This window comes from Aspergillus stella-maris, assembly GCF_047715825.1.
Source record: "Aspergillus stella-maris strain CBS 113639 unplaced genomic scaffold BDV14scaffold_27, whole genome shotgun sequence".
Taxonomy (NCBI): Eukaryota; Fungi; Ascomycota; class Eurotiomycetes; order Eurotiales; family Aspergillaceae; genus Aspergillus; species Aspergillus stella-maris.
Window position 1 is genome coordinate 25,898 of NW_027396821.1, and position 19,876 is coordinate 45,773.

General features: G+C 52.6%; 6 protein-coding genes across 6 annotated transcripts; 3 read left to right on the forward strand and 3 right to left on the reverse strand.

Annotated features, from left to right (window-relative positions):
- Window positions 1-131: 131 nt before the first annotated feature.
- Window positions 132-3,479, forward strand: BDV14DRAFT_189710 (uncharacterized protein; the record flags this gene model as incomplete). Its single annotated transcript, XM_073771239.1, has 5 exons — window positions 132-399; window positions 454-1,415; window positions 1,857-1,902; window positions 1,979-2,889; window positions 2,952-3,479. The coding sequence occupies 5 exons, from the start codon at window positions 132-134 to the stop codon at window positions 3,477-3,479; spliced, it is 2,715 nt and encodes a 904-aa protein (XP_073628093.1).
- A 211-nt stretch (window positions 3,480-3,690) lies between these two features.
- On the reverse strand, window positions 3,691-5,573 carry BDV14DRAFT_58805 (TLC domain-containing protein). Its single transcript, XM_073777102.1, has 2 exons — window positions 4,693-5,573; window positions 3,691-4,643 (listed from the first exon to the last, which is right to left on the reverse strand). The coding sequence occupies exons 1-2, from the start codon at window positions 5,170-5,172 to the stop codon at window positions 3,948-3,950; spliced, it is 1,176 nt and encodes a 391-aa protein (XP_073628094.1). The 5' UTR covers window positions 5,173-5,573; the 3' UTR covers window positions 3,691-3,947.
- A 193-nt stretch (window positions 5,574-5,766) lies between these two features.
- BDV14DRAFT_58835 (uncharacterized protein) lies at window positions 5,767-14,080 on the reverse strand. The gene is made up of 3 exons (XM_073777103.1): window positions 13,593-14,080; window positions 12,701-13,489; window positions 5,767-12,640 (listed from the first exon to the last, which is right to left on the reverse strand). Exons 1-3 carry the CDS (start codon window positions 13,655-13,657, stop codon window positions 6,055-6,057), a joined length of 7,440 nt encoding a protein of 2,479 aa, XP_073628095.1. The 5' UTR covers window positions 13,658-14,080; the 3' UTR covers window positions 5,767-6,054.
- A 486-nt stretch (window positions 14,081-14,566) lies between these two features.
- Window positions 14,567-15,271, forward strand: BDV14DRAFT_200121 (60S ribosomal eL27 domain-containing protein; the record flags this gene model as incomplete). The annotated part of the gene is made up of 3 exons (XM_073773439.1): window positions 14,567-14,620; window positions 14,819-15,159; window positions 15,217-15,271. The coding sequence occupies 3 exons, from the start codon at window positions 14,567-14,569 to the stop codon at window positions 15,269-15,271; spliced, it is 450 nt and encodes a 149-aa protein (XP_073628096.1).
- Window positions 15,272-15,951: 680 nt separating this feature from the next.
- Window positions 15,952-17,873, reverse strand: BDV14DRAFT_58841 (transcription factor domain-containing protein). Its single transcript, XM_073777104.1, has 4 exons — window positions 17,708-17,873; window positions 17,562-17,653; window positions 16,885-17,497; window positions 15,952-16,828 (listed from the first exon to the last, which is right to left on the reverse strand). Exons 1-4 carry the CDS (start codon window positions 17,795-17,797, stop codon window positions 16,079-16,081), a joined length of 1,545 nt encoding a protein of 514 aa, XP_073628097.1. The 5' UTR covers window positions 17,798-17,873; the 3' UTR covers window positions 15,952-16,078.
- Window positions 17,874-18,657: 784 nt separating this feature from the next.
- Window positions 18,658-19,828, forward strand: BDV14DRAFT_58895 (SDR family NAD(P)-dependent oxidoreductase). Its single transcript, XM_073777106.1, has 4 exons — window positions 18,658-18,774; window positions 18,842-19,113; window positions 19,180-19,597; window positions 19,662-19,828. Exons 1-4 carry the CDS (start codon window positions 18,706-18,708, stop codon window positions 19,710-19,712), a joined length of 810 nt encoding a protein of 269 aa, XP_073628098.1. The 5' UTR covers window positions 18,658-18,705; the 3' UTR covers window positions 19,713-19,828.
- The last annotated feature ends 48 nt before the right edge of the window (window positions 19,829-19,876 follow it).

A 19,876-nucleotide genomic window follows, 5' to 3' on the forward strand; every position in this document is an offset into this window, starting at 1 on the left:
CATCCTACTCTCCATTCTATCCTCCTTTCTCACGTTACAAGCTTGATCTGCACTGCACTGCGCTTCCGTCTACCTACCTATCTCCCCGAATAAAGATCTTTCCTTCTATTATCCTCATATCAGCTCCAATCATGGCTCCCTCGTCTCAGGCCGCTCAGCGGATAGAGGAAGCTCGAGCTCTCGCGAAGAAGGATGGCTCTAAGGCCGCTGCTATCTACAAAGAGATTCTCACTCAAGGGCCTGGGTCTACCGAAAGCTCGTCGCGTGACTATGAGAATGCGTTGGTCGGATTGGGAGAGCTCTACCGGGACGAGAAGAAGCCGCAGGAGATTGCAGAACTCATCAAGACAAGTCGGGATTCGTTCTCGTCATTTGCCAAGGCAAAGACGGCGAAGCTGGGTATGCTGTAAAGCTGTTATATATTGGAAGCGCAGAATAGCTAATAAGATGTAGTCCGCCAGCTGCTCGACCTGTTCAGTGAGATTCCAAACACCCTCGACATCCAGATTGCCGTCATCAAGTCCTGCATCGAATGGGCCGTTGCCGAACGACGGTCCTTCCTCCGACAGAACCTCGAGACCCGGTTGGTGGCCATATACATGCAGAAGCAGAGCCATTACGATGCTCTCAACCTGATCAACCCACTGCTCCGCGAGCTAAAGCGCCTCGACGACAAGCTCATGCTCGTTGAGGTACAGCTTCTGGAGTCGCGGGTATACCATGCACTTGGAAACCAGGCCAAGGCCCGCGCGGCCTTGACTGCTGCCCGTACCTCCGCCGCCTCCGTCTACACACCTCCGAACCTGCAGGCTAGTCTTGACATGCAGAGCGGTATGCTACATGCCGAGGACAAAGACTTCAACACTTCATACTCCTACTTCATTGAGGCTCTGGAAGGATACAGTTCGCTGGACGAGGGAGAGAAGGCGACTGCCGCTCTTCAATACATGCTGCTCTGCAAGATCATGCTGAACCTGGTGGACGACGTCACAACCCTTCTCGGATCGAAACAAGCCCAGAAATACGCCAGCCCACGGCTCGAAGCCATGAAGGCAGTGGCGCGAGCACACGCCAATCGCTCGTTAGAAGAGTATGAGAAGGCTCTCTCGGATTACCGATTCGAACTAGGCAGTGATGCGTTCATCCGCAACCATCTCCGCAGACTCTACGACGCTATGTTGGAACAGAACTTGATCAAGGTCATCGAGCCGTTCAGCCGTGTTGAGCTGGACCACATCGCCAAGATGGTTGGACTAGACACACAACAGGTGGAGAGGAAGTTGTCGCAGATGATTCTGGACAAGGTGATCATCGGTGTGTTGGACCAAGGTGCCGGGTGCTTGATTGTCTATGACGAGACGGAGCGCGACCAAGCATATGATGCTGCGCTGGACACCATTGCCAAGCTGAGCAATGTGGTGGAGGAGCTGTACACTAACCAAGCATCGCAACTGGAGTAAGGATATCTAGTCCTTAGCAGATACCTATTCCATAATTCGAAATGACATATCTAGAGATATGAACATGACTTCTGACATGTCAATGAACTCTATAATAATTCGTACCATCTCATATAATCAAAGTAAAGTCCGGGGTTGATCTGGACTCTGGTGTAAGGTGAGCATCCGAAACGGGTAAAGCGTGATCGCGACTCCAGCGAAGTTTGGAAATCCGCCGCGATGATTGCTCCCTCTCATAGTCTCATTCATCTCTCTCATTGTCCCCTCCAATTCCAGCTCCACTATCCAAGAAATCGGCGGTAATCGCACTTCCCAAGCCTCGCGCTTTGATTGCTCGTATCCATGTCAGCCATGAACGCGCCAATGCCGCCCGGCTACGGGCGAGCCTACCCCCAGGGCGTCCAACGGTCTCCTGCCACGCCTCGTCGCGGTCCTCAACCTGGTTCGTGCAATTCCACCTGCACTGCTTTCAGCTTATGTCGCGTCTATATGACAGCTTCTGACCGTTACTTGATTAGGCCCCATGCCCGTCCAGATGCCCCAACACGCCGTACCACCGCAGTACATGGCCGCAGCGCAACGCAACCTCCCACACCAAAACGACGGTGCCCTTCGCCGCAGCCGCAAACCCACAGACAAGAACATCCCTGATGGCGTCGAGGAAGTTGTCGTCGGTGAAGGCGTGCAGCAGTACAAGAGCCTGCGCGACCTCGAGAAGCGCCTTGATGCCGCTATCGTCCGGAAGAGGCTAGACATCCAGGACTCGATCAGTAAGACGGTCAAGAAATACCGCACAATGCGCATCTGGGTGTCGAATACGGTCGAGGGACAGCCCTGGCAGACTGGGCAGGATGGGTCGGTGCCTGGGTCAACCCCTGGTTCGGGACGGTACAAGGTGCGGATAGAAGGAAGGCTGCTGGACGACGACAGTGATATTGCGGGCTCAGACAGTGAAGATGAGGGTGACTCCCAGGAGAATGAAAACGGCGACGCGATGGAGGAAGATGGCGCTGAGAAGAAACAAGCGAGTGCTTCTTCGAAGCGCTCGAAGCAGCGCTTCTCGCAATTCTTCAAGACCATCACTGTTGACTTTGACAAGTCGCCTTCGTTGAACGCTGACGAGACCAAGACTATAAACTGGACGAAACCGCAATTACCGCCTAATGCTGCCAACCTGCCGCCTACTGCGGACTTTGATAGCATCCAGTTCTCGCGCGCCTCGCAGGAGAATCTGAACGTTACTATCAGTCTGGTTCGTGATGAGACTCCCGAGCGCTATAAGCTGAGCAAGGAGCTCGCCGATGTGCTTGACGTCGAGGAGGAGACTCGAAGCGGCATTGTCCTAGGTATTTGGGACTACATCCGCGCCATGGGACTACAGGAAGACGAAGAGAAGCGTCTTGTACGCTGCGACGATCGTCTACGAGCGGTAAGTCTGCCGTGCATCAATCCATACTGCAACTCTTCAAAATACTAATATAACGATTTTAGATCTTTGGCCGCGACCAAATGTTCTTCCCTCAAATCCCCGAATCCATCGGCCCACACACCAGCCCCCTCGACCCCATAAAACTCCCTTACACCATCCGTGTCGACGCCGACTTCCACAAAGACCCAACCCCCACAATCTACGACATCCAAGTCGCCGTCGAAGACCCCCTCCGCTCAAAGATGCTCTCCCTCACCCAAAACCCCACATACACGGCCGGCATGCGCCAGATCACGACGCTGGACGACCAAGTCGCGCTTATTATTCAGGCGCTGACACACTCCCGCGCGAAGCACTCTTTCTTTACGGCGCTTAGTAAAGACCCCGCTACGTTTGTGAAGAGGTGGATTAATTCTCAAAGGAGGGATCTGGAGACGATTCTTGGTGATGCCGGAAGAGGGGGTGGTGAGGATGGCTCGGGAGCGGAGTTTAGGAAGGGTGGTGATGGGAGTGTTTGGGATACGGTTGTTGCGCATGAGGCTGTTCGGTATATGCTTGCGAAGCCGGAGGCTGCGATGGGTGGGCGGTAGATGGGATGTTTTATTCTATTGCTTGCTTGCTTGCAGGGGAATTGTACGTCTAAGTAGGGCTTGTTCGTTTTCGGCTTTATTTTAGTCAGGTACGTTATGCGAGATGGATGGCTTGAAGGCGCTTATGTGGTGTTTTATTATGGATAATATTTAAGCTTATTTGTTTTTGTCTACTAGGTAAACCAATCTACTTACTTCCAGAATTATTACTATGCACCGGGGTAAAGGTTGAACAATTTATTGATAGACCTCGCAGACCTGCCCATTTGCTGAGGTCAGGGAGCCGTAGGCTAAGGGAACAATACCAAAGAATATACTCAGAACAAAAATAGGCAGACTGAAAACGCCACCTCTAACCATTTACCCGGTCCAGCAATCTGTATCCATCTTTCTCTCTCTCCAACTTCGAGATATCCAATATTCTCGAATCTCCAACTGCCATTGCAAGCCCATCCAATGGGACTCGGACTATTTCCTATTCCTCACGTCTGAAAGACCACTGTCAACGCCCGACGCAACGGGCTGCTCATTGTCACCGAGGAACAAGCTCCCCTCTTCACGATTCAGCTTGTCAGCCGCATCAAGAACAGCCTGTTGAGCTAGGTCTTCAACTGTGCTGTTCTCCTTGTTGTGCCCTGGTTTCTCAGACGGAACCTTCTCAGTCTCAGTCTTGGCGGGGCCACGGAAGCGCTTCATGACTGTCTCGATCATCTTCGAGAACCAGTAGTAGTTTAGCCCGTTGAGAATCAAGTTTGACGTGACGTAGGTAGCGACGAGCCAAGTGGGGACTCCACCAGCGGTATAGTTGGAGTATTTTATGATCTCGGCGTTAGCGCGGACACAAGCTTCGTTGATACAGACGGAGCCGTCGTCGCGGGCTTGGAAGATCTGAGCTGTGATGTCGACGGGGTTCAGTGGGGAGGAGGGGCCAGCGGACCAGGTGTGCTGGAGGGCGTTGAACATGTCGATGTAGACGAGGGCAGACTGCCATGTTCCCCAGAGAAGACGGCAGCAGAAGAATACGACGAGCAGGGCCATGCCGTTGTACCATTGGAGGTTACTTCCGGTCATGTTGACCTTATCCAAGAACCAGTGGATATTGAGGAAGGGGCTTGAGAGTTCGTAGAGGATGAAGACTGGGGCGTAGAAGTTGACGAAGGGTCTCTGCTATCGATCAGTAATAGGTCCCCAGCCTTTGTGCTGGGAAACTTACGAAACCGAAACTAAACACCCACAGCGCAGAGATAGCATGGAAGAGCATGCCAATGCCAAACATCTTGACATAGATAGTGCTGACAATTAAGTCATAGATAAAGTATCCCACGGCCAGCGAACTAATCAGAGCACAAGACCCCGTATACCCAAGGACGCGCTCCCCAGAAGACATGGACTTCCGCTCATCATCGGTAAAGAGAACCCACAGGGCAACGGCATTGATAAAGGTACTCTGAACAAGCGAGACAACATGGACGTCCCAGTTGAGCCTGGTCCGCTTGTTTAGGTTGGGGTAGTGACGCGGGAACAGCTTAGGCGATAACCAAGGCGAAACGACGTAGTGAATAAGTAGATAGCCGATAAAGGAGGCCGCGACTTCATGGGAGTGATCGGTCAAAGCAGGCAGGTTGAATCGCAAAGCCCAGGGTCTGACGATCTCCCGCAGCCATTCCGGAGCAGGCGGGACTGGGTCCAGCATGTTGGGCTAACGGTGACCACCGATTTGGTGGTGATGATATAGATATACCACGCAGAGGTAGTGGATAGATGGGACAGGGAACGGCGGTTAGAGGGAGGGAACAAGGTCCGATATAAGGCTGACTCGGGAGCTATGATGTGACGCTAGAGAGGCGAGGTGAGCGGGGCATGCGAGGGCCTAGAGGGCGGCCATATTGGTGGGAAACGAGGATGCCTGCGAGGGGACAAGGAGGTGAGTGAGCTGCGGTCTTGGTTGAAACTGGACAGGGCTGAATGCCAAGTTGGGCTTGGAGGAAGTTCTCGGAATAATTACCAGGAGAGGGAGAGCCTGCAGCTCAGGGCTATAGACTCGATATATGACGCTCAGCAGGAAGCGAACAATGCGGTGACGAAGGAGAGGGCATCCTTGTGATGAACTCCAGAGTGGAATGATTCAACAAATGACAAAGCCAAACACTAAAGCTGATCGCGTGCAGCTCGTTGCCTGATTCCCGAGGCAGAAAGTCTGGTTGGGGAAGGCCTGATTCAGCCGCGGCACTTCCTTTTTGGTAATTACACTACATTTGTACCTACGCTACGAGGTATAGAGAAAGCATGGAATCATTCAGTAAGGTATCATTAATCTACATATACTAACTATCAATAACAGCATGTGCATCGTAACCCAATCCGAACCTTCATCGGCCGGAGAACCAATCGTAAATATGTAACAAAGGAAAGTACATGGAAAAGAAAAGAAGCCAACTGCATCAGAACCAACTTGCCAAAAACCAAGATAGTCCAGCAGTCGGATTAAACATTCCTCAAACCCCTGGCGTGCAACATAGAGTCATGCCCCGGTTGCATGCGGCTGGTAACGAGGTCGGCAGGTGTCATGTCCAGGTCAGCCCGCGGTGCTCGTGATCTCCGCGCCGAGGCCGCTGTCACTCGGGGCTGCGTAGACCACCATTTTTGCGTCTTCATCGTCAAGGTCCTCGGGTATCTCTGGTTTGCCCGCCGGAGTCTCGTTCTCAACATCCGAGCCCTCGTGTTCGTCCTTCTCCGTTGCTTGATCATCCTCATCTTCTTCCTCCTCTTCATTTGGAGCGCCGGTAGTGACAGTCTCATTGGTCGTACTGGCCATGCTGGGCTGGCGACTCGCTGAGATGACACTGCCTTCACCATAGGTCATGCTGTCCGCGTAGGTCCCCGTGTAGCTTGTTCTGCGCTCCGTACCAGCGTCGCTCTCGATGTCGCTCCGGTTTTCTTCTTCTTCAGGGAAAACTTCGTTCTCCTTGTTGGCGATAGAGCTGCGGCCACCCCATGAAGATTTGCGGTACGAGATGTTCGACTTGACTGACTGGCTTCGCTTCAGGTTCATAAGACCACTAGGCGTACTTGACTGTCGCTCGGTTGGTCCACGGTTTCCAGTAACGTGACTAGTACTCAGGATTCGTCGTTCCTTGCTTGTGTTTGGGGCATTGACTGAACCGGCTTGAGGCAGGGCGGAGCCTCGCTTCTTCATCGCCAAACCAATGCTGTCTCTGAACGCACTAGGAGCACCCTTGGCCGTGCTAGCGATACTCGTAGCACTAGAGTTGCGGGCTCTGGCGGCGCGAATCTTCTTCATGGTGATACCTTGCCCACCGTTCGGACGATGAAGAAGGACGGTACGAGCGTGGTCGAGCACACCTTCCAAAATGCGCTTCTCCAAGCTGTCAGCACGGTCCTCCATGACTTGCATCTCCTCGTGACGGAGCTCGAGAGCAGTTTCCAGAGCAGAAACCTCCTTGTTGAGCTTGGCAGTCTGAGCAGCGAGGCCGTCCTTCTCGGTCTTAAGTCGCTGCATCATGGCTAGCATCGAGTCCTTCTCATCTCTGAGGGTCTCGATCTCTGCCTCCATCTGCTCACGCTGGGCGGTACGACGCTCAAGAGCAACGGCGGCCTCTTCGGCTTCCTTGCGCCTGCGTTCAGTGTCCTCTGCCACAAGAGCCGATTGGGCCATGAGCATTTCGTTCATCTTCCGCTGTGTCTCCATGATGTCCTTGTGCATCTCATCAAGCTTCATCATCTGGTTGGCGGAGTGTTCGTTGTTGGTAGCATGACCAATGAGGGTGTCGAGCTTCTCGTGGACGGGGCCGTTGGAGTTCGTAGCATGTTCCAGTAGCTCGTTAAGCTTTTCGTAAACCTCGCCGTTGGTGCTTGTGGTCTTGCCGAGAAGCTGGTCAAGCTTCTCGTGAACTTGATCGTTGGTCACCTTCTCAATGAGAGTGTTGAGGGTATCCTGGATCTCAGTGCCCTTGGAGTTCTCAAGGAGATTGTTCAGCTTCTCCTGCACCTGGCTGTCGTCATACTCCTTGGGCTCCGGAGGCGGCAAGGCAAGATGTTGCGGAAGAGTGGTGGGGAGGACGGACAGGTCCATCTTGAGGTCCTTGGCACTTTCCTGGGAGTGGTTGTAGTGTTGACCGACAATGGACAGGATCTCCTGGATAGACTCCAAGACCTGGGGGTGGAACTCATGCAACTTGGTCTCGACACGTTCAGTAGCAGCAACTACCTTTTCAGCTTCAGACCGAGACTGCTCTTGCTCTGTCTTGAATTCGTTGTGCATCTCCTCCATCTTGCCATATGAGGCGTCGACCTTCTCCATAAAAGTCTTCGCTTCAGCACTCATCTTCTCGCAAGCCTCATTGACGCTGTCGCCCATTGAACCGATGACAAGCTTGATATCCTCCGCCAAAGTCTTGGTGTTGGTCACGGCCTCGAGGTGCTCGGTGCCACGCTCGGCAGCTTCATTGAACTTGGTATCGATCGTAGACTGAGCCTCGTCGTACTTGGCAATGACTTCACCAAGTTTCTCGTCAATCTTAGCACCAAGCTCAACGACAATGGCAGCCTTGGTCTCGTCGTGCTTGACAAGGGCAGCGGCGTCGCGCTCCTCATGCTCGAGTTTCGTGCCATCTTGCTCACCACGCGCACGCTCAAACTCCCGGTTGATGAGTTCAGTGAGCTCCTTGACGTTGTCAACAGTAGTGAACTTCTCGGAAGACGCTGTGAGACCTTCAAGGAGCGTCTTGAGCTCAGTCAGACCTTCCTGGCTGCCGTCGAGCTTGCCCTTTAGCTCATCACCGAGACCCTCAACAACAGTCTTAGCCTCGTCAATCTTCTCGGCTAATCCAGCGTGTTCGATCTTGCGAGCTTCGAACCCTTGCCCGGTGAGCTCATGATCAGCTTCGACCTTCTCCTTGAACTCCGTCATAAGGTCAGCAAGGCCCTGGATCTCGTCCTTGGTGGGGAGCGTCTCAACATCGGGGAGTTTGAGCTCTTCGACAGTAGTCTTAACCTCGGTCACGAGCGCACCAACACCATGGACGTCATCCTTGGTGGGGAGAGTTTCAACATCAGGGAGTTTAAGCTCATCAATGGTGGTCTTGACTTCGGTGACAAGGGCACCCACGCCTTGCACATCGTCCTTGGTAGGCAGGGTCTCGACTTCGGGAAGTTTCAGCTCGTCAATAGTGTTCTTGACTTCGAAAATCATAGCCTCAACCGTTTGCAAGTCGGACTTGACAAGCTTCTCGGCATCAGCGTCGATGGCCTTCTCGGCTCCCTCTTCACCCTCTTTCTCACCTTCCTCGCCCTCTCTGGGCTTGGAGTCATCGAGGGCAAGCCACATATCCTTGAGAAGGGTCTCGATGGTGCCAATTTCAGCCTTTGTAGGACACTCTGACTCAAGGCGGTCTTGGATCGCAGCGACCACATCCTTCGTGTCCTTGACCATCTCCTCGAGACTTCCGAGTTGCTCCGCTCGAGCAATTTCGTCAGGGGCCGGGAACACCATCTCGTCGAGCTGAGACTTGGTGTTGCGAAGGAGAGTTTCAATGGCATCGGTGTCCTCCTTCTTAGCTGTCGTGTCGTCAACAGGAGTCTCGCGGGCTGCGATGCCATCGACGGAAGTCTGAAGTGCTAGCAAGCCTGCCAGGACTTCATCCATGTGTTCTTTCTTCACCAAGTCCTCAGGAAGCTCAGGAGCACGGGGAGCCGCTTCGATAGCATCGACCTTGGTCTGGATGTCGGAAATGAGAGTCTTGAGTCCCTCAATGTCACTGGTCTTGCTGAAGTCAGCGGCGAGCATCAACTCTTGTCCCTTGGCGGTCGCATTCTCCTCCGATTCTGTGTGAGACTGGCGCAATGCCTCCACCTCAGTCTTCAGACTGCTCAGACCCTCCTTTAGGGAGTCGAGGAGCTCAGAAGAGTTGCACTCAGCCGGTCGCTCCAGAAGCTTGGCGATATCGTCCTTGATGAGACCAACTCCGTCAGTGTAGGTGTCTTTGAGCTCGGTCATGGTAGGGCCTTCAGGGGCAGCATCTGTTGCCTGTCCCTTCTCGGCGTGAAAAGTCTCCAGAGCAGCCTGAACAGCGGCAATGATATCATCTTTGTCGCTCTTCTGTTCCGCGGGTACCACGCTCTTGGTCAACAAGTCGTGCAGACTTTCGAACTCAGCCTTGATCGCATTGGAGATGTCCTCGTTGCTGGTTGCCTTTTGACTTTCAGCGATTTCACGAATAGCGGCCAGGATTTCATCCTTGTCGGCGGTGTCCTTCTCCTGGTTGTTCTTCTCATCGTGGAAAGCTTCCAGAGTAGCTTGAATGGTGGTAATAAGGTCGTCTTTGTCAAGTCCTCCCTTGGCCTCGCCTTCCTTAGGCTCGTCGGCTTGCTCACGAGAAGTTTCCAAGGTAGCCTGGATAGCAGCAATGATGTCGTCCTTCGAGGCAGTCTCTGGCGCCTGGCCCTTGGCCTCGTGGAAGGCCTCGAGGGTAGCTTGAACAGCAGCAACAATCTCGTCCTTGTCGCTCTTTGGTTCTGCTGGCACCAAGCTCATGTTCATAGACTCACGCAGGCTTTCGAACTCGGCCTTGATAATACCGGAAATGCTATCGTCACTACCGGCCTTCTGGTTCTCCGAGAGGTCGCGGATAGCATCGAGAATCTCGTCCTTCTCCGATGTGGGGGTTTCGCGGATGAGCAGCGAGCTGAGAGTTTGACGGAGATGCTCGAATTCCTTCTCCATGGCGTCAAGAAGCTCAGGTGTGTCGGTACCACCAGAACGAGCAACCAAAGCGTTCTCTGTGATTGTCCGCTCGAGATCCGCCTGCAGCAATCGGAAGCCCTCCTTGACTGTGTCCAGAATTTCCAGCTTCCCAGAAGCCTCGGATGCAGTCGTGGCGAACCCTTCAACATCTTCCCGGACCACAGCAATGCTATCCTTGATGGTATTGATAATCTGCTCTTGGTCCACCTCGGTAGCAGGTTGTTGCTTGATCTCTTCCTTCACGCCATCGAGCTGCTCCTTCAGTCGCTCGAGGAATTGGTCGCTGAGGCCTTGGTTTGCTTTGGCAGTCACTTCGCCGAGACCCGCGGTGATGGCTTCCATGAGGTCCTCCTTGTTGAGCTCGATCTCACGCGGAATGGAGTTCTGACTCTCTAGGCCTTCGGTAATTATTTGGAGGATTTCATCGCGGGAGATAGTTGGGGGCGCAGCTGGGGTGAGAGCTGTTTGCTGGGCAGCGAAAGCGTCGTTGATAATTGTCGTGACATCCTCCTTTGTGATCGGCTGGTTGAGCTCCTTAGCAGCGGCCAAGTGGGCTTCCATTCCATCAGACACGGCGTTCAGGATCTCATCTCGACCAAGGCTGGAGTCGAAAGATTCTCGAGTAAGCGCGCTTTGAGACGTCATAGTCTCAGTGACGGCATTGAGGATCTCATCTCGAAGAGCAGCCAGCTGCTCGCCGTCCAAAGAGCGAGGTTCGGACTTTTCGAGACCTTCGGTGACTGCAGTAAGCAGATGATCCCGGATGGCAGCTACTTGTTCGTCATCCAGGGAGCGAGGCTGAGTCTTCTCGAGGCTCTCTGTAACAGCACCAAAGAACTCTTCACGCATGGCAGCCACCTGCTCCTCATCCAAGGAACGAGGCTCAAACTTATCCAGTCCGTCCGTCACGGCACTGAGAAGCTGATCCCGGATGGCAGCTACTTGCTCCTCATCCAGAGAACGAGGCTGAGTCTTCTCGAGGCTCTCCGTAACAGCACCAAAGAATTCTTCCCGCAGAGCAGCCACCTGCTCCTCATCCAAGGAGGAACGAGGCTCAAACTTGTCGAGCCCTTCCGTCACGGCACTGAGAAGCTGGTCCCGAATACCAGTCACTTGTTCTTCATCCAGAGATCGAGGCTGCGTTTTCTCAAGGCTTTCCACAACAGCACCAAAGAACTCTTCTCGCATAGCAGCCACTTGTTCCTCATCCAAAGGACGAGACTGCGACTCTTCAAGGCCCTTGGTGACAGCGCCCAGGATCTCGTCGCGAAGAGCAGCCAGCTGCTCGCCATCCAATGGACGAGCGTCAGCCTTCTCGAGGCACTCCTGGACAACTCCCATGACCTCGTCCTTTGTAAGTGAGGGGGGGGCCTCAAATGACTGTACACCAGCCTGGACAGCCGCCAAAACCTGATCGTACGTGGCGGCTTGCTCATGCTGGGGCTGGTAGGACTTGAGGCCTTCGGCAAGACATTCGAGGATCTCGTCGCGCTCGAGACCGAAGTTCTGGAGTTCGATTTCGGGCTTGTACGTCTCCCAAGCTTCTCTGACAGCCTCGAGAATGTCGTCCTTCTGCATTCTAGCCCCATCGGGCTCGTCTCGTGGCTGAGATAGCGGTGACTCGTCCAAAGCTTTCTTGACGAGGCCGTGGATTTCATCGTGGCCCATGGCGGCTCGGAAGTCGCCAATAGCAGAGGAGTGTGCGTTATGGCTCTCCATTATGGCGGCCATCTGCTCCTTGAGTTCTTGCAGGCTGCTGTCGACGATCTGGGTAATCTCCTCCTGAGTAGGGCCCTTAGGGCCACCATCTTCGATGGCTCGCGTAAGCTCCGCGTCCTCCAACTTGGTAGCCAAGTTTCGGCCCATCCCCAGCACTTCGCCACGGAGTTCGCGCACAATATGCTTCACCTCGTTGGTCATGCCACCTCCTTCAATCACGCTGTTTCTCACATGCTTCAGGATGTTGAGCATTTCTTCTGTCACCGGGTTGATGGCGGTGGGCTGGTGTACAACATCCATATCGCGCGCGACATCTCCTTCAGCATCTTCGGGCGACTCGGTGTCGGCATCGGCAGCCCTTGTTCGCACAAGAGCTCTCGAATCCGAATCTTGCTTGACGATGTTGAGGATCTCTTCCAACATCTCAGTAACGGTATGATCGTCGTTCTTGCCGGAATCTTCGGAAACGGGGCGGGCTTTGATCTCATCCACAAGCTCGACTAGCTTTTCTTGTCCTTCCTTCGTCGCCATCTCTCGTAGTACCTTTTCTAGCAGGGCAATACTGGCGGAGCCGTCGGTCATGGGGCCGGGGGACGCGCAGAATTCGCGGTCCATACCGGGGAATGGGTTAGGGCTTTGCATCCTCGGGACAGAGTAACTCTTCTTCGAGTTCGGTGAACTATCCGATTCCCCTTGGTTAATACCACTTTCAGAACCCAGGAGAGCACTGATATCCCACCTTGTGGTAGCATCAGCATCCAGGAACTTGGAGGCCAAGTTCGAGGACAAATCGCGAAGGCTCTTTCGAATGTCCTCATCGCGGGCGTTAGTCGCGGCTTTCAGGCTCACCAAATCCGTAGCGTTGTCCTTGCTTCGTCGACTCAATTGCATCATCTCGCGTTGTAGGCCGCTTGCGATATCTGTAAGGCTGAGAATCTGGTTCGACAGGAACTCGAAACTGTGGGGTTGATCGCGCTTGTGGTCTGGGGAGGGCTCGGCCTCCATGCTCCTCTCGTGCGGGTCATTGTCTGGAGGCAACTGCATGTTCTGTAGAGCGAGCATCGTAGCAGAGGGAGGAGTGCTTTCGCCAAACAGGGGCCTGGAGAGATAGCGGTTAGATATTTGCAAACTCGGAAGATCGTCAGAGCTCTGCTGGTCTGGCGGCGTCTCAGGCTTCGGCGCAGACTTCTCAGCCTGCTTGGGAGTCTGATCGGAAAATGTCGCGCGCAATGGACGCTCAGGCGACCTGTTCTCTAGATAGTTCAGAAACTCTGAGCGCGTATCGGTGTTCTGCAGTGACTGCATTCGTTTGTGGAATTGGCCCTTGATGAGCGACTTCTCGGGCGACTTGGGCGGCATCGGGTTAGTGGTGTATGGACTTGTAGGCGAGCTCTCACGCATCTTCTCTGTGAAGTTTGCGGCAACAGCCTGAATGTTGGGAGAGACATTTCCTTTCGTTACAGGGCTCGGGGAGCCAGGGTTCAATGGTAGGGGTGGTGGTGCACGCTCTGGGTCAGAACTATCCCACCTTTGTTTTAGCGATTTGAATGTTAGCTTCTTCATCGGAGCCATGAGAGTAAACAAAGAGGCGGGCGCAGAGTTATTTTCTGCGGGGTATATGTTGGACGTACATGGGCACCGTCTGGTGTCTGCTGAGGACGAGCTCCCGATCGCGGGAACCTTCGCGCGAGGACATGGTGAAACCTGAATGTTGCTTGGCCGATTGGCAGATACCTGTGGTCTGATCGAAGAAAGGGGATAGGGTAGGTGTGAGAAACAGGAATGTAACGAGGAATGAAGAATGTTCGTCAAGGACAGTGTCGTAAGGGCGTATAAGATCGTGAAAACAACAAAAACACAATACAAAAATCACCCCAGCCAAAAGCAGTGGGTATAATACTGGGGGAGCGAAGCAAGCCAGGATCAATAAAAAAAAACAAACTCAAGCAAGGAAACAAGGGCGCTTGCTACAAGGGACAATGAGGAGGAGTATGAGCGGGAGGACGAGGATGACAATGTATAGAATGCAATGCGACGGTGCGACCAGACCAGGGAGGCAAACGGTTCTGGGTCTTGGGATGAGTTCCTCGTGGGTTAAGTAGGAGTTGACAACAGAGCCAGTGGATCTGAAGAACAGCAAAGATAGTGGTAGCTCATGGGGCATCAACCAGACAACGAGCTCGTCACCGTTGTCCAGCCCAATGGTGCACCGTCAACTGAGAGCTCCGCCATAGCAACGGCAACTGCGCTGGTTGCCCGGTAAACAATCATCGATCGGGGCCGAGCCCGATCTGAGGCGGTCTGAGGGCGTTAGGTTGTTCCGACACCCCGGCACTAGGCTACTTGGGGTAACTCTCCCAGCCAGGCCTAGTGCCCGCGAGTCGGTAAAACAGCCAATCAACACACGGCACACAAACTCGATTTGCCCTGAACCCTCTCCGTGCACTTCCCAAGCGACCGAAAAAAGAACGACTCAATCCTCGACCGCAGCATATCGACAACCACCCCATCGACCTTGCCGCTTTCACAATGAAGTGTTAGTTGTTATCCTCTCCGAATGGACTCTCGTCCTCGAATTTCAGCTGATAAGAATGTCGCGACAGTCATGAAAGTGGGCCGTGTGGCCATCATCACCCGTGGCCGTTTCGCCGGTAAGAAGGTACGGAATATCGATCGCTTGCACCCTGTTTCGAGAGACCGCATTGCGCTGGATGGAATGGAATATTCGGAAGATTCTGGGAAAGATTCGATAAGAGCGAAACTGGAAGATTGGAATTGAACGAAATCGAGCGAATGCGGGATCTCGAAATATCGGATTGAATATGCAGGATGCTGACCAGGTCGTCCGGAAACACAGGTTGTCATTGTCCAGCCTCAGGACTCTGGCTCCAAGGCTCACCCCTTCTCCTACGCCATTGTCGCCGGTATCGAGCGCTACCCCTCCAAGGTCACCCGCCGTATGGGTAAGAAGACCGTCGAGAAGCGCAGCAAGATCAAGCCCTTCATCAAGGTCGTCAACTACAACCACCTGATGCCCACCCGTTACACTCTCGAGCTCGAGGGTCTCAAGGGTACCGTTTCCGCCGACACCTTCAAGGAAGTTTCCCAGCGTGAGGACGCCAAGAAGACCATCAAGAAGGCTCTCGAGGACCGTTACACCTCCGGCAAGAACCGGTGGTTCTTCACTCCTCTGCGTACGTTATTCGTTCTACAAAACAATTTTTTCGTGCTGGGACTGTGCTGACGGACTTCTAGGTTTCTAAACGGGATTTCTGGGGCGTTAATGTCGTTTGAGCGCGCAAGGGTCTAGATGAGGCAATGGGAAAAAAACATCGAGTACGTTCGGTTCATGAGCATGGAATCCCCAGGAAATATACCATAGCTGGAGGAAGAATTGGGAATGTATCGATGTCAAGTCAAATCAAGGACTTGAGCATTTTACATGCAGGATGCCACCATGATCCGGCGTCCGTCTCGAAATGAAATGGAAAATATGAACAATTTCTTCTTTCACTCTGTTCTCTTTCGCCCGCTACTAATCAGCAGATCCAACGAACGTATTGATCCATTCTTTGCATGCATTCCCAATTGTGCGCCAAAATCAAATCACCTTCATCCTTTGCAACCCACCGTCGATCCGAATCCTACCCAGGCGCTCCACGGCTATTTGGACGGGCATCCCGCTTCATACCGCGATCCGCTCGCTCTCTAGATCCAAGTGTTTCTATTCTTCGCTTCGCTGAGTCCGTACTTGTAGCATACTTGGCACATACTATTCAGTCAAGCATCCAGCCCATCGACCCACGCCCATCGCTTTCCGCCTTAAAACTGCGCACTCACCCAGTCTGGCAAGCTCAGCTGTGAATCCGTCTAGAAACCGCAAATGAACAACCTCATTCAGGGTAAGAGTGCGGATGGGAATTTTGCGAATTAAACTCGGAAAGTCACGTAGCATGATTACATGACGCAAGGCGTCACGGTCGAGTGGGGCCTTGAGGATATTGTGAAATAGTGTTAGGATAGCGGTGATAGCATAAAATATTATGACCCTACTCTCGTCAGCCCTTGAGGAAACCTGCAGGATTATGGGATTATGATGGACGTGGATGGTGCGCGCTTACCAAAACACATGATCCTTAACTTTAGGCATTGCAGCCTGGAGGTAAGAAAGGGTTGAACAGCTGGCGTGGATGGTGAGGCTGATGCTAGAACTTATACCATCGAGATGGCCTTGGAGATGGGTATAGTTTGCCTGGGTGCATCGTTCGCTAGCCTGATGGATAATGGTAAAGCAATGATGGTATGCGAGACGTAGCATAACGGCTTGCGTATTTAAGTTGTCACTGATAGGTGTATCCTCGGAGAACCAGAGGGTCGGGCGAAAATCTGAGTGCAAAGATATCCTCCATTGCTCTAAGGTGTGGTCGAGACTACGAATTGTAGACAATATATCCGTATCGAGCTTTCGACGCGCACTGACAGAGTAGAGGGAATGGTACACCTCAGACTTGATCTTGGATAGTCGCAAATCGAATGGATAGAAGGGCAGGGTCTGGTCAGTCACCGGCCCTGATTCTCGCAGTATATTGCGTTCTTGCAGCTGTTCGTAGTCTTTGGGAAGTGTCAAGTCACAGGATCTGTCGTCAATGGATGGCGGTCGCCCAAGTCTAAGACAAATGTCCTTATCCCATGAATAGCATAGCCAGAAGAGATCACGCAGATGACACTCTAGAATGCTTCTGTCATAGCCGATTGCATCGACGATGCTGGATGGCACGTGTGCATTTAACTTGTATAGTAACCGAACGGCTACAGAGACTGATACTGCAGCAGCTTGCAGATCCCCTAAGAAGTACTGGAACTGGGTCTAGTAACATTGTCAGCTGTATCCAAGACCTGAGGGTCCAGAAAAGACATGCATACCAGGATAACTAGAGATTCAAGGCCGCTGAGTGACATCTCTTGCATTACTCGAGGAACTAAGCTCTGGGCAGCCGACGCGTAGGATCCACAGTGCATAGCTCCATGTATGTCACCGCCGATGTTGAAAAAGGCTGCCAGCGCCAGAAACGAATAGACGCACGATCTGGCACTGTCGGAGCCAAAGCGATTTCGCGCTCCGTATGCAAGATCTAGGGTCTCTGTGAAGAGCCACTTGCTGATTACAGGAAATGCCAGGGTTTCGAGCGACGAGCACCACCTTTGAACAAACCTCTCAACCACAGGTCGACTAGGCAGTTCAAAGTGAACGTCTGTTTGGGGATTGGAACCTCTGTATAGACCACTGGTGTTCGCCCATGAAAGTTCAATCGCACCAAGCTTGTCAAAATTGATCGATTCGCCTGTGCATGCTTCAATCCATTCTCGACTTTCATCTGTTGATAGATGATTGCCGTTGAGGTGAGCAATGTTGTCCAAAATACAGCTTGCCGTCTGCAGGAGATACTGGCCTACAGGCAGGAGCAGGTGTGACTGTGCATCAGAGGCAGTCGACCCCTCAATTGGTATGCTCGGCACAGGGAGGCCAGATATACCACTATATGATAAATCAGTTTATGGAGGTCGCAGAGGGGTAGGTCGCAGAGGGTCTGAGGTCATACTTGTCGTTGCGAGAAGCTAGTCTGTTGTAGGTGCAGGCAAGATTTTGATGTTTGCACCAATCGCATTGTGGGTACTCGGCGTCACATTGTATCTAGACACGAGTCAGAAATTAACAGGAAGCAAGAACCATATCAAACAATCCTACCTTCCTGTTGAAGCATATATCGCATGCTCTGCGTCTAGGTCGCTTTCCGGCGGACTGCGGGCCTATTTTCGATCTTTTCTTAGGTGGCATCGGGGTGCATTCCGTTCCTTATACTAGAAAGATGCAAGAAGGTAGACACAGAAAGCTGCATTGTGCTTGTTGCTCTGGAATGGAGCAGGCGAGAAAGATTCCATAAGTCCCGCTTCCATCCTTCAGCCCTGGGGGGTTGATCCCCGCTTACTCATCGGAGAGCCTGTCACCGACCAATGAGATGTCAACAATCCACCCAAGTTGAATAGGCAAGGCAGGTACGACTTTTAGTCTTAGTCTTAGTAGGAAAGCGCGATCAACAACAGGCCCTGGATTGGGAAGATACGATTTTGATGATGACTAAAGAAGGCACGATGAAGTCTCGAGGTTTTCATGAATTCGGAAGGAGCGGATGTTATCCTTTCCTCTGCCCACCGCACTTGCTCTTAAGAACACACCAAACTTCAGTAGACCTCAACCCCAAAGCAAGGTGCCCACGTATTTTAGAGATCTATTCAGCTTCTTGTGCGTTCCTCGGACTCTCAAGTTGATTCTTTCTCTTCCCCTGATATAGATTGGTGTGTTCACAGACCCTTTTTTCTCAGCTATCTCCTGATGCAAGTATATATCGTTGCCTACATGTGCATCAATATACTTCGACGACCCACTTCCCCCACAGTCTTAAGGCCTTTTATACTCTAGGTCTTCTAGAACAATTCCTTATTATTTTACCAAGTTGTCTCCACATAAGGAAGTACTGCTTCTCTCTGTCCAACCGATGATTGCTCGCATACAACGGCCAGGTACATTTAACCGGACCCCCTCTGCTCGGGCTAACATCACCACGAGATGCCGAGCATCCCCACCTCAATTCTCTCCTCCCCGCGCTGTCTCATCTTCATAACCTTCTTCCAGGCTCCCAATTCTATTCTCATTTATTTCTTACTTGCAGATACTACAGTAAAACAATGTCTCTTCCACCTCTTCTCACCGGAAAAGTCGCCGCCATCACTGGTGGTCTAACAGGAATCGGCCGTGTACATCTCCCCCGCATCCCCGCAAAACCACGAATTGCGACAATCATTAACATGTCCCAAACAATAGGCAATCGCCCTCGAATACCTTCGTCATGGCGCCAACGTCGCTGTGAACCATCTCGGTGGCTCAAACGATGACCTTCTACTGGCTGCACTGAACAAAGACGTCGCGGAACAATTAGGGACGCAAGACATTGAGTCCCGCTTCCTCACAGCCCCCGGCGACATCTCCAAGCCCGAAACTGGAACAGAGTTCATTGAAAAGGTGGTGAAAAGATTTGGCCGTCTTGATGTATTCGTAAGCAATGCAGGAGTTTGCCGCTTCGAGGAGTTCCTTGAGTACGTCCCCCATCCCCCCCTTCTACACTCCCTCGGAAGAACCGTTGATAAACTGACATTGAAAAGCGTAACACCAACCCTCCTTAACCACACAGTAACCACAAACCTCAACGGCGCCTTCTACGCCGTGCAAGCAGCCGCTCGCCAAATGGCCTATAACCAGACGCCTCAAGGCGGCTCCATAATCGGCATCTCGTCAATCTCAGCTCTCGTCGGCGGCGGACAACAAACGCACTACACCCCGACGAAAGCAGGCGTACTTTCACTCATGCAGTCCACTGCTGTCGCTTTGGGTAAATACGGGATCCGATGCAATGCGTTGCTCCCTGGTACAATTCGCACGCAGCTTAATGATGAGGACATGGCGGATCCGGTGAAGAGGACATACATGGAGGGAAGAATCCCGCTGGGCAGGCTAGGCCAGCCGCCAGACCTGGCGGGGCCAGCGGTGTTCTTGGCTTGCGAGGGGTTGAGTAGTTACGTTGTGAGTTCTCCCGTGCTACACCAATGTCATACTTGGTGGTCTTGGTGCTGACTTTAATGTTTAGACTGGAGCACAAATACTGGTTGACGGAGGATTATACGTGAATCTTCAGTAAAAGAAAGCGCAGAACATCGTTTCTTTCTTGCATGCGCTAAAGAAGTCGAGAATTCAGTCAAGTAAGATATGTGTACATACAATACAGCGAGTACCCAAGCCATCTATCTTGGTCTCTTGTACATAATATTGAAAGTATCAGTCAAAGTACCCGCCCAACTCCGA